At 38.4% G+C, this 13,083-nt stretch overlaps 1 protein-coding gene across 1 annotated transcript in view; it reads right to left on the reverse strand.

Moving 5' to 3' along the window:
* Positions 1–13,083, reverse strand: part of SLC38A4 (solute carrier family 38 member 4) — an 83,948-nt gene that overhangs the window by 15,275 nt on the left and 55,590 nt on the right. Inside the window, exons 5-12 of the mRNA XM_055581702.1 lie at positions 12,108–12,181; positions 11,353–11,445; positions 4,030–4,111; positions 3,861–3,943; positions 3,706–3,764; positions 2,549–2,824; positions 2,338–2,417; positions 1,161–1,261 (exon numbers count right to left, since the gene is read on the reverse strand). Coding sequence (XP_055437677.1) covers positions 1,161–1,261; positions 2,338–2,417; positions 2,549–2,824; positions 3,706–3,764; positions 3,861–3,943; positions 4,030–4,111; positions 11,353–11,445; positions 12,108–12,181 — 848 coding nt within the window. The remainder of the gene's footprint in view (positions 1–1,160; positions 1,262–2,337; positions 2,418–2,548; positions 2,825–3,705; positions 3,765–3,860; positions 3,944–4,029; positions 4,112–11,352; positions 11,446–12,107; positions 12,182–13,083) is intronic.

Here is a 13,083-nt window from a genome sequence, read left to right on the forward strand (position 1 = left end):
GCCTGGTGTGCTGCAGTCCATGGGGTCACAAAGAGTCGGACACCACTGAGCAACTGAACTGAACTGAGACTAAGTAATAATGCAAAGATGAAGTAGTATGATTGCTATAGAGTCTTTCAATGAATAATGCCCTAAGATTAAGATGCTGCCCTCCTGGAAAATACAGTTCATTCAGGATTCCAGGCACACATGATAAGGAAATACTTATAGAATCAGATGTATTCTGATTTTCCCACTCCTTCCCTCGAAATCAAAGGAGGATAAAAATACTATCAATGACATTGTCCTGACTTTCATTAATTTACAACCAGCAGAGTTTATGCACAATCTAAACCAGAGCTTGGTTAAAAACCAAATATTAGTCAAAAAGAAAAAAACCCAAGCAAATGGTGCCCTCTCCAGCCTCTTCGTCCCCAACTTGTCTTGCAATCAATTTAATTTACTGAGTCAGTCAGAAAAAAATATAAAACTATAGAGAGTTTTATTTTAAAAGTATATGTAAGTTGATAACATTGATTAATATTAATGTTTGATTCCCTGAGATTTATCTCTAGGGCCATGCTTCAGGGAAGAGAAGAACAATCCTGCTCCTTTTGTGTCCATAGAGGAAATATTTTCAGCATAATCTAATGTGACCAGAATCACTTTGTTTTTTGATAGTATGTCCCCAGATTGAAAGGAATGCTGTCATGTCCTGTTCACTTAGAAACCAGTCACTATAATAGAATAGAATGAAATTAGCCAGAAAATTTGTCTAATGCTCCAGGCTTCCAGGTTTGACTTGACTGGTAAACAAGAAGCAGATTCTAACTCAAGGACTTTGTACTTTTTCTGACATTTGTTTGTTAATTAGTTATTCTACCAAAAGAGCTTTACAACATACAGCTGAAATACCCTTTATGCCTTAAGAAAAGGAATTATGATTGAGAGGTTTTTTTTATAAAATATGAGGAAATTCACAAATTATTGTAAACTGTTAGGCAGCCTAATTCAATTTTTCTTAGGTCAAATGAGGAGGCTAAAATAGCATGCTAATTGAGTATGTGTATCTATAGATCATGCTTTTTATTGAGAGTAATTAAAAGAATTATACCTACCAGGTTAATGACCTGTTCAACTAAGATTTGCACAAAGAGAATGACTTTGACAGAGTGACCTACCATAAAAGGTTAGGTAACCAAAGAGGGCAGCAAGCAGATACATGACGAGCATCCCTGTGATGGAGACATTCGACACTGTTTGCATTTTCCTCCGGGACCGACTGAAAAAGATAAAGGACATTGAGCTTTGATTTTCTGAACTGATGAAAATACTACTTTTTTGCAATTTAAAAGCTAAGAAAATAATATATGTGTTGCTCATTATAAAACCACATTTTTAGTGCAGAAAACATCACTTATTTAAATTTGCCTTCGAGAATTACGGAGGATTTGCTTCCATTTTTATTAAATGCTACCAATTCAGTCTTAGAAACAACTAGCTTCCTAGAAAAGGATCAGCTTATTTTATGTTGATAAGTATGCTTGTCTATTGCACATTTGAGAGTGTAATTGACACAAAGGTCAAATTGGCTTCTAATGCAGAAAGCCTTCATATTTCACAGTGAGATAGATTTGAGGGCAAGAATCCACAAGAATCAACAAAACACTCTTTCTAGGAGTCCAGACTACCTGAAAGCTTGATATTTTTACCTGGACAGCTTCTGGAAACCATTGTGGAGGCACCTGGCTGCTTAAACCATCATGTGGCCTCTAGGGTAATTGCTATCACTTCTCTTTCAGCTAAGATCAAGTGTAGATGAACTCCTATATAGGACTTTCCAAGTAAATGGAAGTGCTCTAAAAGTTTTTCAAGAAGTATATCTGAATATATGGGGCAAGTTATTGTTGTTTAGTGAGAACTGAGTATTGAAGTCTGGGTAAAGAAGATGAGAATTATTATATGACACCCTCCCCTCAGGGTAAAAGAAGAAGCTGCTTAGCCAGGCCACCCTAACCATAATTTTTGGTCTGCATGGGTGTGGGTTATTTCCAGCTCAGGTGACATCTTCTTTCCACAAATTTCAAATTCCACATGCCTGCCAAAATCCTTGCAGACATGGGTTCCTCCTTCCCCTGGACCCCTCACCTGGATCATTAGGATGAAGGAGTAGGAGAAAAGAAAGTAGCGAAGGGGCTGATTCATACCTTTGTGGTTAAAGCATGTTACTGATGAATGGTTACAGCATAAACTTTCTGTAAAGACAAAGCTGTAAACTATGCTTCTGTATAAAGCACCTTTGAACATATAAGCACATTTTCAAAGCAAGTTTAAATGTTAAAATGATGGCTGCCTTACTCTTTAAGTTCACTGTAGATAGGAAGGACCTCAGGGTGGCATACAAAAGCAAATGCTAGGATGGGAATTGCATAGGCCGTCTGAAAAACAAAGATAACACCTCATATTTAGCATTCCAACACAGAGGGCTACCTCAGGCCATCTCAGCTTCTGAAATAAAAACTCAGAGACTCCATTGCTAGGCTCTTAGAGGTCTCTGGCTCTCACATACCCTGGAGTTGAAGACAAAGTATTTGGGCTGACACTTGTCATCACTGTGTGCTTCAAACTCTACTCCACTGCCATGAAGAGAGCCCTTGGCCTGGTTCTCATCAAGTCCTGCAGCATTCTGGTGGGTGTAATCCATCATGAAGTTCACACCACTACTCTCAGAGCTGTTGAATAACATCATCATGTGCATTGGAACTGTACTGTTGAATGTCAGATTCCCAACACTGTGATCCAGAACGGGCAGAGGACAGGGTATTTGGAATTTCTTGTAAATCACCTAGACCAGATCGTTAACAACAACAACAACAAAGAGTCAGCCCTTTGAGGAAAACAATGAAACAAAAATCCATATGGTTGGTTTATGGGGTAGATATGAGGGAACTCTGCTGAAAATTCCTCTTAGACTAATGGATGATGGAGACTCCCTATAGCCTCTGTTCAAAGGAAGGAGCTGGAGCTATGGTTGGAGTTGGAGCTATGGTTGGCAACAAGACAGTATTTTGTGTGACTCCATCCTAAGCTTCGTGCATACTCTTCCATAAGAAAGATGATCATTTTCTTGCTGCATTTCATCTCTTTCATTTCTTCAAACTAATGAAAATAGTCATCAGAAACTCTTCCTTCCTCGTTTGCCTCTTTGGAGAAATGCTATATAAATGTTGGCATTCATGATATTTGCTGAAATTCCTCCTTTTAGAGGGGAGTGGGATAGGGTGGGAAAGGATTTCTTTCTTTAATTCCCCTGTGGTCACCTTCTCTTCATGGGTAGAATGAGTAAGAGAAAATGGCTGATTCATGCAAATAAGGATAATTCTAGAGTCTATTCATTTATTTTCTGGGTCTCTTCACTTCTTCTTCCTCCACCTTTTTAAACACTGAGTTATTGTCACATTCCTGCTGAAGTGTTCCTTTTGTCCAACTATAACATCTAGTGTGCCTAGAACATACTATTAGCAATGGTCTTGACATTCTAACTCAACATATTTAAACTCATGACTATTCTTCTCTCATTCCAAATGAGAATACAAGAAAATCGCTTGTGATGCAAGAACTATTTCATGCGAATGATGTGCTTGAACAAAAATTAGGACACTGTTTCAGGCACTGAAAGCATCACATGCCTACCAAGTTACAAGGATCATGTCAAAAATCACTTACCACACTGACAAAAAACACCATGCAAGTAAGAGAAAATCCGCTGGTATAACCAAGGTAACCTAGGAGTTAGGAAATTCCAGAAGGTGAATATGGCATCTACAGTCAGCTTACCTCTTAAAATATGAAATGAAAATCCAAGTGGAAAATGACTTTACCTAAATTTTTAAGAAGAGAAAGTGGAAGAATTACTCCAACAGACACAAATATGACGAGGTAGTTGCCGTTGAGATACCATTCTCTAGAAAAGAAAGACCAGAATATTAGAATCAGAAAAGACCGAGTAGAATGAGTCTATCGATGTTACAGAGAAAACAGAAGACATACCCAGTATTTTCTTCGAGTCCCATGAATGCTCTGATTACTTCAGGTAGTTCATATTTAATGATAAAGAGGTAGCTTGACATGGCTAAAATGGAAAACGTGACAGCTTAGTGGTGTTCATGGCACCAACATCACAGGCAATTGTGAGAAGTCCAGGCACTGGGGACATCCCAACTTCTCAGTACTTCCCAAACCGAAAGAAAAGCCACCCACTGTGTATCCTGTATGCCTTCCAAGTTCTTCTCATAAATGGATATTGGGCCCTTTGGCTCTTCCCAATGGACGTTTGCCGACAGTATCAATGCTGATGCTGTGTTAAATCCAGCTCTGAGGTTTTCAGTGAAGCTGCAGTTTTGAAGCTTTCCTGTTAGTAGTCATCATGGCCTTACATGTGTGCCTGTTTGTATCTGAAACTCAGGCAGAGGTTTGACAACCAAAGGTGTCAACCACAAGAGAGGAGGGTAGAACTGCAAGGTGGAGTTGGGTAGAGTACGTGTCACTCTGCTCTCAGCAGGTGGACACCAGTTTAGTCCTGTGTGATCTCCATGAGGGGCACACAAAATCTGACTGCTGATTCTCCAAATTGGAGTCATACTGGATTGATAAAGAAGAAAAGTACAAGAGAGGATAGCTTCTCTAACCTTTATCAGTGAAGTGTTTTTCTGTATCTTTTGTCCAAATAAGAAATCATAAAAAAGTGGCAAAATTTCTTGAGCATCTCTATAAGTGATGCACGTGTGATCATGTACTCTTCTGAAAATCTGACCTATAAAAATGTGCAAACCCTCTCTCTGGAAAAACATTTATATAGACATGCACAATAAGATACAATTTGGGGGTTTTACGCAACATCCCTTTCCAAAGTCCATCCACTCAGTGAAGAATAATACTAATTTGCTATTTCACACATGGTCAAAGGGCTCAACTGAAAGTAACACTGACAAATTTCACATTGCAAGGTTTAAGGGTGTGCTACACCCTTCTAGTGAAGTTTTGCTAACAGACATTTCAAGCAGCGATCCAAGTTGCAAACTGAACTATTAATAGTTTAAAATATTTCCTTAACCTCAAATAAAAGCAATAATAGTGATAACAGTTCCCCACATGGTTTAGCTTTGCACATGGCCAGCTGAAAAGCCATGTGAAAGAGAAAGATGCATCTTATCGTCTTCATTCCACACCTGAGGATATAATGATTATGAGAGCTTAAATGACATGTCCAGTATCACACAGCTTGAAAAATGACAGACCACATCCAAAATATAAGCTCCCTAATTTCAGCCCAGTGTTTCTTCTCTATTGTGAAATGAAATGATTTTTACAATATCTGATGTGTCTTCTGTAAACACGACTTGGTTAATCTTTACAAAGACCTTGGCTAAAGCTAAATCTTACAGAGGGTAAACAGAGGAGATATTCCTGATTAACTAGTTCAGTGAGGTACCATCAATTTTAGAGCTGTTAATTGCTGACTTTCAGTGATGTCGCCACTGTTAATGTGTTTGGTCTTCAAAAATTCAGAATGATCCAGACCTGTCTGGATAATGTCAACAGTATTCTGCTAATGTTGAAACATCCATGGTTAGTGTTAATTTTTCAAGGGATTGAGAGAATTAAACATTCTAAATGGGGAATTGCTAAATACAAAAATACAAGTGATTTCTTTTAGGCCACAATAACCATTAATCACATCGAGTAACCAAAGTGAGAGATTTTCAGGAATGCTGTATGAAATTTCATCTTACTCCTTTAAAGCCATACTGTGTGTGTGTGGTGCAGCTTGATTGAGAGACCAAGCTATAGTTTATTCTATTGTTTAGAAGCATACTAGTAGCCACACTTGAAACAATAGACAATGCTGTTGCCACTCAGCCTATTGGGATCAGGGCTAAGTATGTGTATGTCCAGTTAGTTTTATGGGCCAAATAAGTATATTAGATTACCTGCAAAGGACTCCTATGAAATCCTTAAATTTAAATCTCCTACTATGAAATGCTTGATACTTAAATCTTCATTGTACCTGTTCAGTCGCTAAGCCATGTCCAACTTTTTGTGACCCAATGGACTGCAGCACACCAAGCTCCCCTGTCCTTCACTATCTACCGGAGTTTGTTCACACTCATGTCCATTGAGTCAGTGATGCCATCCAATCATCTCGTCCTCTGTTGCCCCCTTCTTCTCCTGCCCTCAATCTTCCCCAGCATCAGGATGTTTACCAATGAGTCACATCAGGTGGCCAAAGTACTGGAGCTTCAGCTTTAGCATCAGTCCTTCCAATGAATTTTCAGGGTTGATTTCCTTTAGAATTGATTTATTAAATCTTAATAAGGCTGAAAAATTGAGCCAAATGTAAAGCAATTTATTTGGTGGAGGCTAGGGGACTTATATGCTTGGGGTTCAATGCCAGTAAAAAGAGTGAAACAATTATTGCCAAATTCTACCTGGGATTGTATTCTTACTATATAAAAATATGACAGACATAAATACAAATCATTATGATACAACTGCATTTATTTATATTCTTACTAACTATCCATTAGTAGGAGCAGTTATAGTTAGATAAAGGTTTTTAAAGAAATTGCTGCATTTTAGAAATCCCAGATAATTCCAGTGATTTTATTAATCAGAAAGAATGGCCTCCTTGCAAGCTCTCTATACAAGTTCATCTATAGCAGCATTGTTTGCAATAGTAAAAAACTGGAAACATTCCAAAACTGTTCATGAAGTGATTCAGTAAATCAATTACTGTGCATTTGTACAATGGAAAATTCAAAAACCATTATAAAGAGTAATATGCAAAAACATTCAAGGCATATTATTAAATAAAAAGCAAGCTGTAAATGAGTGTTATAAGATTATCTTATTTTAACAATAACACTATATTTGTTAAATTTGACAGAGAGGAAAACCTGAAGTGGTTTTTTCTAAGGATGATTTACATAAACATTTTTTTGTAATCTGTTGCTGCTGCTAAGTCACTTCAGTCGTGTCCAACTCTGTGCGACCCCATAGACGGCAGCCTACCAGGCTCCCCTGTTCCTAGGATTCTCCAGGCAAGAACACTGGAGTGGGTTGCCATTTCCTTCTCCAATGCATGAAAGGGAAAAGTGAAAGTGAAGTTGCTCAGTCGTGTCCGACTCTTAGCGACCCCATGGACTGCAGCCTACCAGGCTCCTCCGTCCATGGGATTTTCCAGGCAAGAGTACTGGAGTGGGGTGCCATTGCCTTCTCCGTTGTAATCTGTATATTTATGTAATGTTTTAGTTTTTCACAATTAGCATGTATTTGTCTTATAATTATAAAAATCCCATTTAAGAACAACCAGAAAACTGAGGAGGAATTATGCACTGAACCCGTATTATTATGAGTGAGAATAAACTACTACTCTCATTTACATAGATGGAAAAAATGGACGCAGATATGTAAAGTGACTTTCCCAAGGTCATAGATAGTGACAGAAACAAACTCAAATTCAGGTGCGTCAGGATCCAAAAGTCTATTCTCCACTCAAAGATTTAAAAACCTCTTGAGATGGTTAGATAACATCATCGACTCAATGTACATGAGTTTTAGCAAACTCTGGGAGATAATGAAGGACAGGGAAGCCTGGCATGCTACAGTCTATGGGATCAAAAAGAGTTGGACACAACTGAGTGACTGAACAGCAACAACATACCGGTTCTATATAAACAAGGTTAAAGGAGCCCAGAGGTACTAGTACTTAATAGCTTAGAGAATAGGGGATCATGGGAACAATCAAAGAGGGAGAACCAGAGAATGCATGTGTGGTAAGGCTGGAGGATGGTAAAAGTAGGGGAGCTGAATGTAGTTAGTTATGACACAAAACACATCAGGAACAGATGATAGATGAGTAAGGAGAGAGAGAGAGACAGATCGATAGGGGGTTTTTCAGGAAAGGTAGGCAAAGTAAAGATGGTTAAGACCTTTATATGTCAGACTAAAGAGTTTAAATTTTATCTTGAAAATAATGAAGGCATGCTGAAGAATTTTATGCATGTGAGAAGCTGGGGTAGATCTGGATTTGAGAAAGTTAATTTGGAAGATGAATTACAAATGGAAGAGGGGAAACTCAAGACAGAAAGATCAGTTAGATGGCTACTGCAACAATTTGAACTGTGGTGATGAGACTAGAAGGAGAAAGATTCAAAAGATAAACAAGAGAAAGAATGGTTCAGTTCAGTTCAGTTCAGTCGCTCAGTTGTGTCCGACTTTTTGTGACTCCATGGAGAGCAGCACACCAGGCTTCCCTGTCCAACACCAACTCCCAGAGCTTACTCAAACTCATGTCCATCGAGTCGGTGATGCCATCCAACCATCTCATCCTCTGTCATCACCTTCTCCTCCTGCCTTCAATCTTTACCAACATAAGGGTCTTTTCTAATGAGTCAGCTCTTCATATCAGGTGGCCAAAGTATTGAAGTTTCAGCTTTAGCATCAGTCCTTTCAATGAATATTCAGGACTGATTTCCTTCAGGACTGACTGGTTTGATACCCTTGCAGTACAAGGGACTCTCAAGAGTCTTCTCCTACACCACAGTTCAAAAGCATCAATTCTTTGGTGCTCAGATTTCTTTATAGTCCAACTCTCACATCCATACATGACTAATGGAAAAACCATAGCTTTGACTAGATGGACCTTTGTTGGAAAAGTAATGTCTCTGCTTTTTAATATGCTGTCTAGGTTGATCATAGCTCTTCTTCCAAGAAGCAAGCGTCTTTTAATTTCATGGCTGCAGTCACCATCTGCAGTGATTTTGAGTTCAGTTCAGTCGCTCAGTCGTGTCTGACTCTTTGCGACCCCATGAATCACAGCACGCCAGGCCTCCCTGTCCATCACCAACTCCCAGAGTTCACCCAGACTCACGTCCATTGAGTCAGTGATGTCATCCAGCCATCTCATCCTCTGTCGTTCCCTTTTCCTCCTGCCCCCAATCCCTCCCAGCATCAGAGTCTTTTCCAATGAGTCAACTCTTCGCATGAGGTGGCCAAAGTACTGGAGTTTCAGCTTTAGCATCATTTCTTCCAAAGAAATCCCAGGGCTGATCTCCTTCAGAATGGACTGGTTGGATCTCCTTGCAGTCCAAGGGACTCTCAAGAGTCTTCTCCAACACCACAGTTCAAAAGCATCAATTCTTCAGTGCTCAGCCTTCTTCACAGTCCAACTCTCACATCCATACATGACCACAGGAAAAACCATAGGAGCCCCCCCAAAAAAGTCTCTCACTGTTTCCATTGTTTTCTCATCTATTTGCCATGAAGTGATGGGACCGGATGCCATGATCCTAGTTTTCTGAATGTTGAGTTTTAAGCCAACTTTTTCACTCTCCTTTTTCACTTTCATTAAGAAGCTCTTTAGTTCTTCTTTGCTTTCTGCCATAAGTGTGGTGTCATCTGCATATCTGAGGTTATTGATATTCCTTCTGGCAATCTCTATTCCAGCTTGTGCTTCATCCAGCCCAGCATTTCACATGATGTACTCTGCATATAAGTTAAATAAGCATGGTGATAATATACAGCCTTGATATACTCCTTTCTTGATTTGGAACCAGTCTGTTGTTCCATGTCCAGTTCTAACTATTGCTTCTTTACCTGTGTACAGATTTCTCAGGAGGCAGATCAGGTGGTCTAGTATTCCCATCTCTTTCAGAATTTTCCACAGTTTGTTGTGATCAACACAGTCAAAGGCTTTGGCATAGTCAATAAAGCAGAAGTAGATATTTCTCTAGAACTCTCTTGCTTTTTCAATGATCCAATGGATTTTGGCAATTTGATCTCTGGTTCCTCTGTCTTTTCTAAATCCAATTTGTACATTTGGAAGTTCATGATTCACATACTTTTGAAGCCTGGCTTGGAGAATTTTGAGCATTACTTTGCTATCATGTAAGGTGAGTGCAATTGTGTGGTAGTTTGAGCATTCTTTGGCATTGCCTTTCTTTGGGATTGGAATGAAAACTGACCTTTTCCAGTCTCGTGGCCACTGCTGAGTTTTCCAAATGTGCTGGCATATTGAGTGTAGCACTTTCATAGCATCATCTTTTAGGATTTGAAATAGCTCAACTGGAATTCCATCACCTCCACTAGCTTTGTTCGTAGTGATGCTTTCTAAGGCCCACTTGACTTCACATTCCAGGATGTCTGTCTCTAGGTCAGTGATCACACCATCGTGATTATCTGGGTCTTGAAGATCTTTTTTGTATAGTTCTTCTGTGTATTCTTGCCACATCTTCTTAATATCTTCTGCTTCTGTTAAGTCCATACCATTTTTGACCTTTATTGTGCCCATCTTTGCATGAAATGTTCCCTTGCTATCTCTAATTTTCTTGAAGAGAACTTTAGTCTTTCCCATTTTATTGTTTTCCTCTATTTCTTTGCATTGATCACTGAGGAAGTCTTTCTTACCTCTCTGTGCTATTGTTTGGAACTCTGCATTCAAATGGGTATATTTTTCCTTTTCTCCTTTGCTTTTCCCTCCTCTTCTTTTCTTAAGAGCTGGTATTTAATTGAATGGTCAGAGTTAGGGAGAGAGGGAAATGCTCAGGTTGATTCCCAGATTTTTGGCTTAAGAAACTGGATGCTGCTGGTATTGTTTGTTCACTAAGATGAAAGAACAGAAGGATGGAATAACCAGTTTGGGGACTGGGTAGGAGGTGGGAAAGTAAGTGCCACTGTGTGTTGATATAGTCTGGATCATGCAAGAGGACATAGCCACAGGACATCAGAAATACAGATTAAAATGTCTTTAGAAGGTCAAAGACATGAGAGGACCAGTGAAGTTGGTGTGCAAGTATAACCTGGAACATGATTAAAAATATATGCTTCTCAGCTCTCTCTGGAAATGATCATTCAGTAGGAATATAAGAATCTGTTTTACAATGCTTTCGATGCCTCACCAGATTTTTACTTTAGCACAACTTCTATGAACAATGCCCAGTGGGCTGACTGCATAAGATGTGTCTCAATGACCCCAAAATTTACCACGTGCCTCAGATACTGAATATTTCCTTTTGTGAAATATACTCAATCATATATATTTATATATATTTGAAATCAAGAAAGGTTTTATTCTTTATTTTTGTTATAGAATTTATTTCATAGGGTTTATATAGTATTTCGTTTCAATATAGATATCACTGTTTTGGGTTACAGAGAGATAGCAAATCTGTCTAGAAAACTTTACTTATTAAATTTAAAAATGATAAAACAGGTATTTCTATTTAAATTCCTGTTCATTGCCATTAAATTTTCTTATTTCTTGAACCTCCTTTAGAAAGTTTAAATGGTTTGTTGAAAGCTAGAACCTCTTACCTCCAATGTTCTGCATTGTAATGGAGATAAAAGCTCCGATTTTCCCAGGCCATCCAAATGCCTTTTCACCTAGTTTTTCATAAATTAAAGACCCTATAATCAGAAATGAAAAGAATCTTGTTAAGAAACTGCTTTAGTGATGAAGATACTTCTATAATATAATTCTGCACTGGAGCCTCAAACATGTAAATAACAGCATATAGAAATCACAGATCTCAGGTTCGGTCCCTGGGTTAGGAAGATCCCCTGGAGAAGAAACAGTAAACTGCTCCAGTATTTTTGCCTGGAAAATTCCATGGACAGAGAAGCCTAGGGGGCTATAGTTCATGGGGTCACAAAGAGAGTCAGACACGACTGAGCACGAGCACCTAAATGACCTAAGTGACCACCTATAGAAATCATAAACCCCAAATACGCAATCTCAAAAGCCATTACAAAATACGGTGTATGTTCTCCAAACAAGGAGTGATGGCTTCATTCATTTTGGCTCCATGCAGCAAGTCAGAACTGTTATTTCCATCATCCACCAAAAGTCTTTTTCTGTATTTGGCTTGAACCTGAGCAGGCTGACTTTCACTTTCACTTGATTTTTCACTTGCCTAGATAACTAAAAACATGGAGAGGCCATGTGATTGGGATTAGAAGAAAATTAACTGTAAAATTGACTAACACCATCTTATAGGTATGGAGCTAGAGACTGAAATGCCTTTAACTAGAATCAAAATGGCATGTCTGGTGTCTAAGGAGTAGCATACCTCCTTCTTTGGCAGTCTTTAATAAAAGATGAACTGAATAAAGAGATAGGACCGCCACAGCAAGCAGCATGATTCTGTGAAGGGAATAGAAAGGAGACAATAAGATTTATGTAAAAAATAAGACATAATAATACATGATGTTACAATACATTATTACACTGGTCTTTTCAATCATTAACTTTCCAACAATATGTGGATTTGGGGAAGCTGAAAAATTCTTTTTCAGAGTGTCACAAATACTCTTTAATGCTTCAGAACTGGATTGGCTTTATTTTATGGGTCAAAATGTACTACTGGAAGTCCCTAACCCACCTTTTTTAGTGTGTTACTACTAACAATAGTAGAATCTAGTTTAAAATTTAGATGCTAAAGTTACAGCAAAATTAGCAAATACTATATATACTTACTCAGTATAAGGGGCATATGTATATGTATATCATATTTGCATGATCTTCTCATGAATATTTATAATTGAAGGGCTATTCAATGACCTGACTAAACATTCATCTAAAATCTAGAAACAGAGAAGCCAAAGCAAACTCTGAGTTCCATTACTACTGTCTGTGCATTATATGAGAGTGATCAGAGGTGTGAACCAGAGGGTCTGGCAAATGCCTGTATAATAGAAAAAACAGAAAAAGGTAAGTCTAGGCTGCAGGAAAACCTTTGTTGTACTCAGAAAAGAATCGTTTCTGGTTCAGGGCCCTCCACATGTTCACAGGCATATATGGTTTCTTTATGTATTCAATGATCAGTGCTTTCCAAAAACAAGAACTGAACAGCAAAAATCGAGTGTAGATAGAAGCAATTATATAATAAATTAAGGAACAATAGTAATCTTTACCTGAAACTGAAAAAAAAAAATCTTATTCTGTGTCTATTTCCTATGATGAGAGCACGCTAAACATTCTCTCCACAACTGATCTAATTCTTTGGTAATTCCTAGGAAAGTTAAGTTTGCAAACATAGATTTAGA

This window comes from Bubalus kerabau, chromosome 1, assembly GCF_029407905.1.
Source record: "Bubalus kerabau isolate K-KA32 ecotype Philippines breed swamp buffalo chromosome 1, PCC_UOA_SB_1v2, whole genome shotgun sequence".
NCBI classification, from domain to species: Eukaryota; Metazoa; Chordata; class Mammalia; order Artiodactyla; family Bovidae; genus Bubalus; species Bubalus kerabau.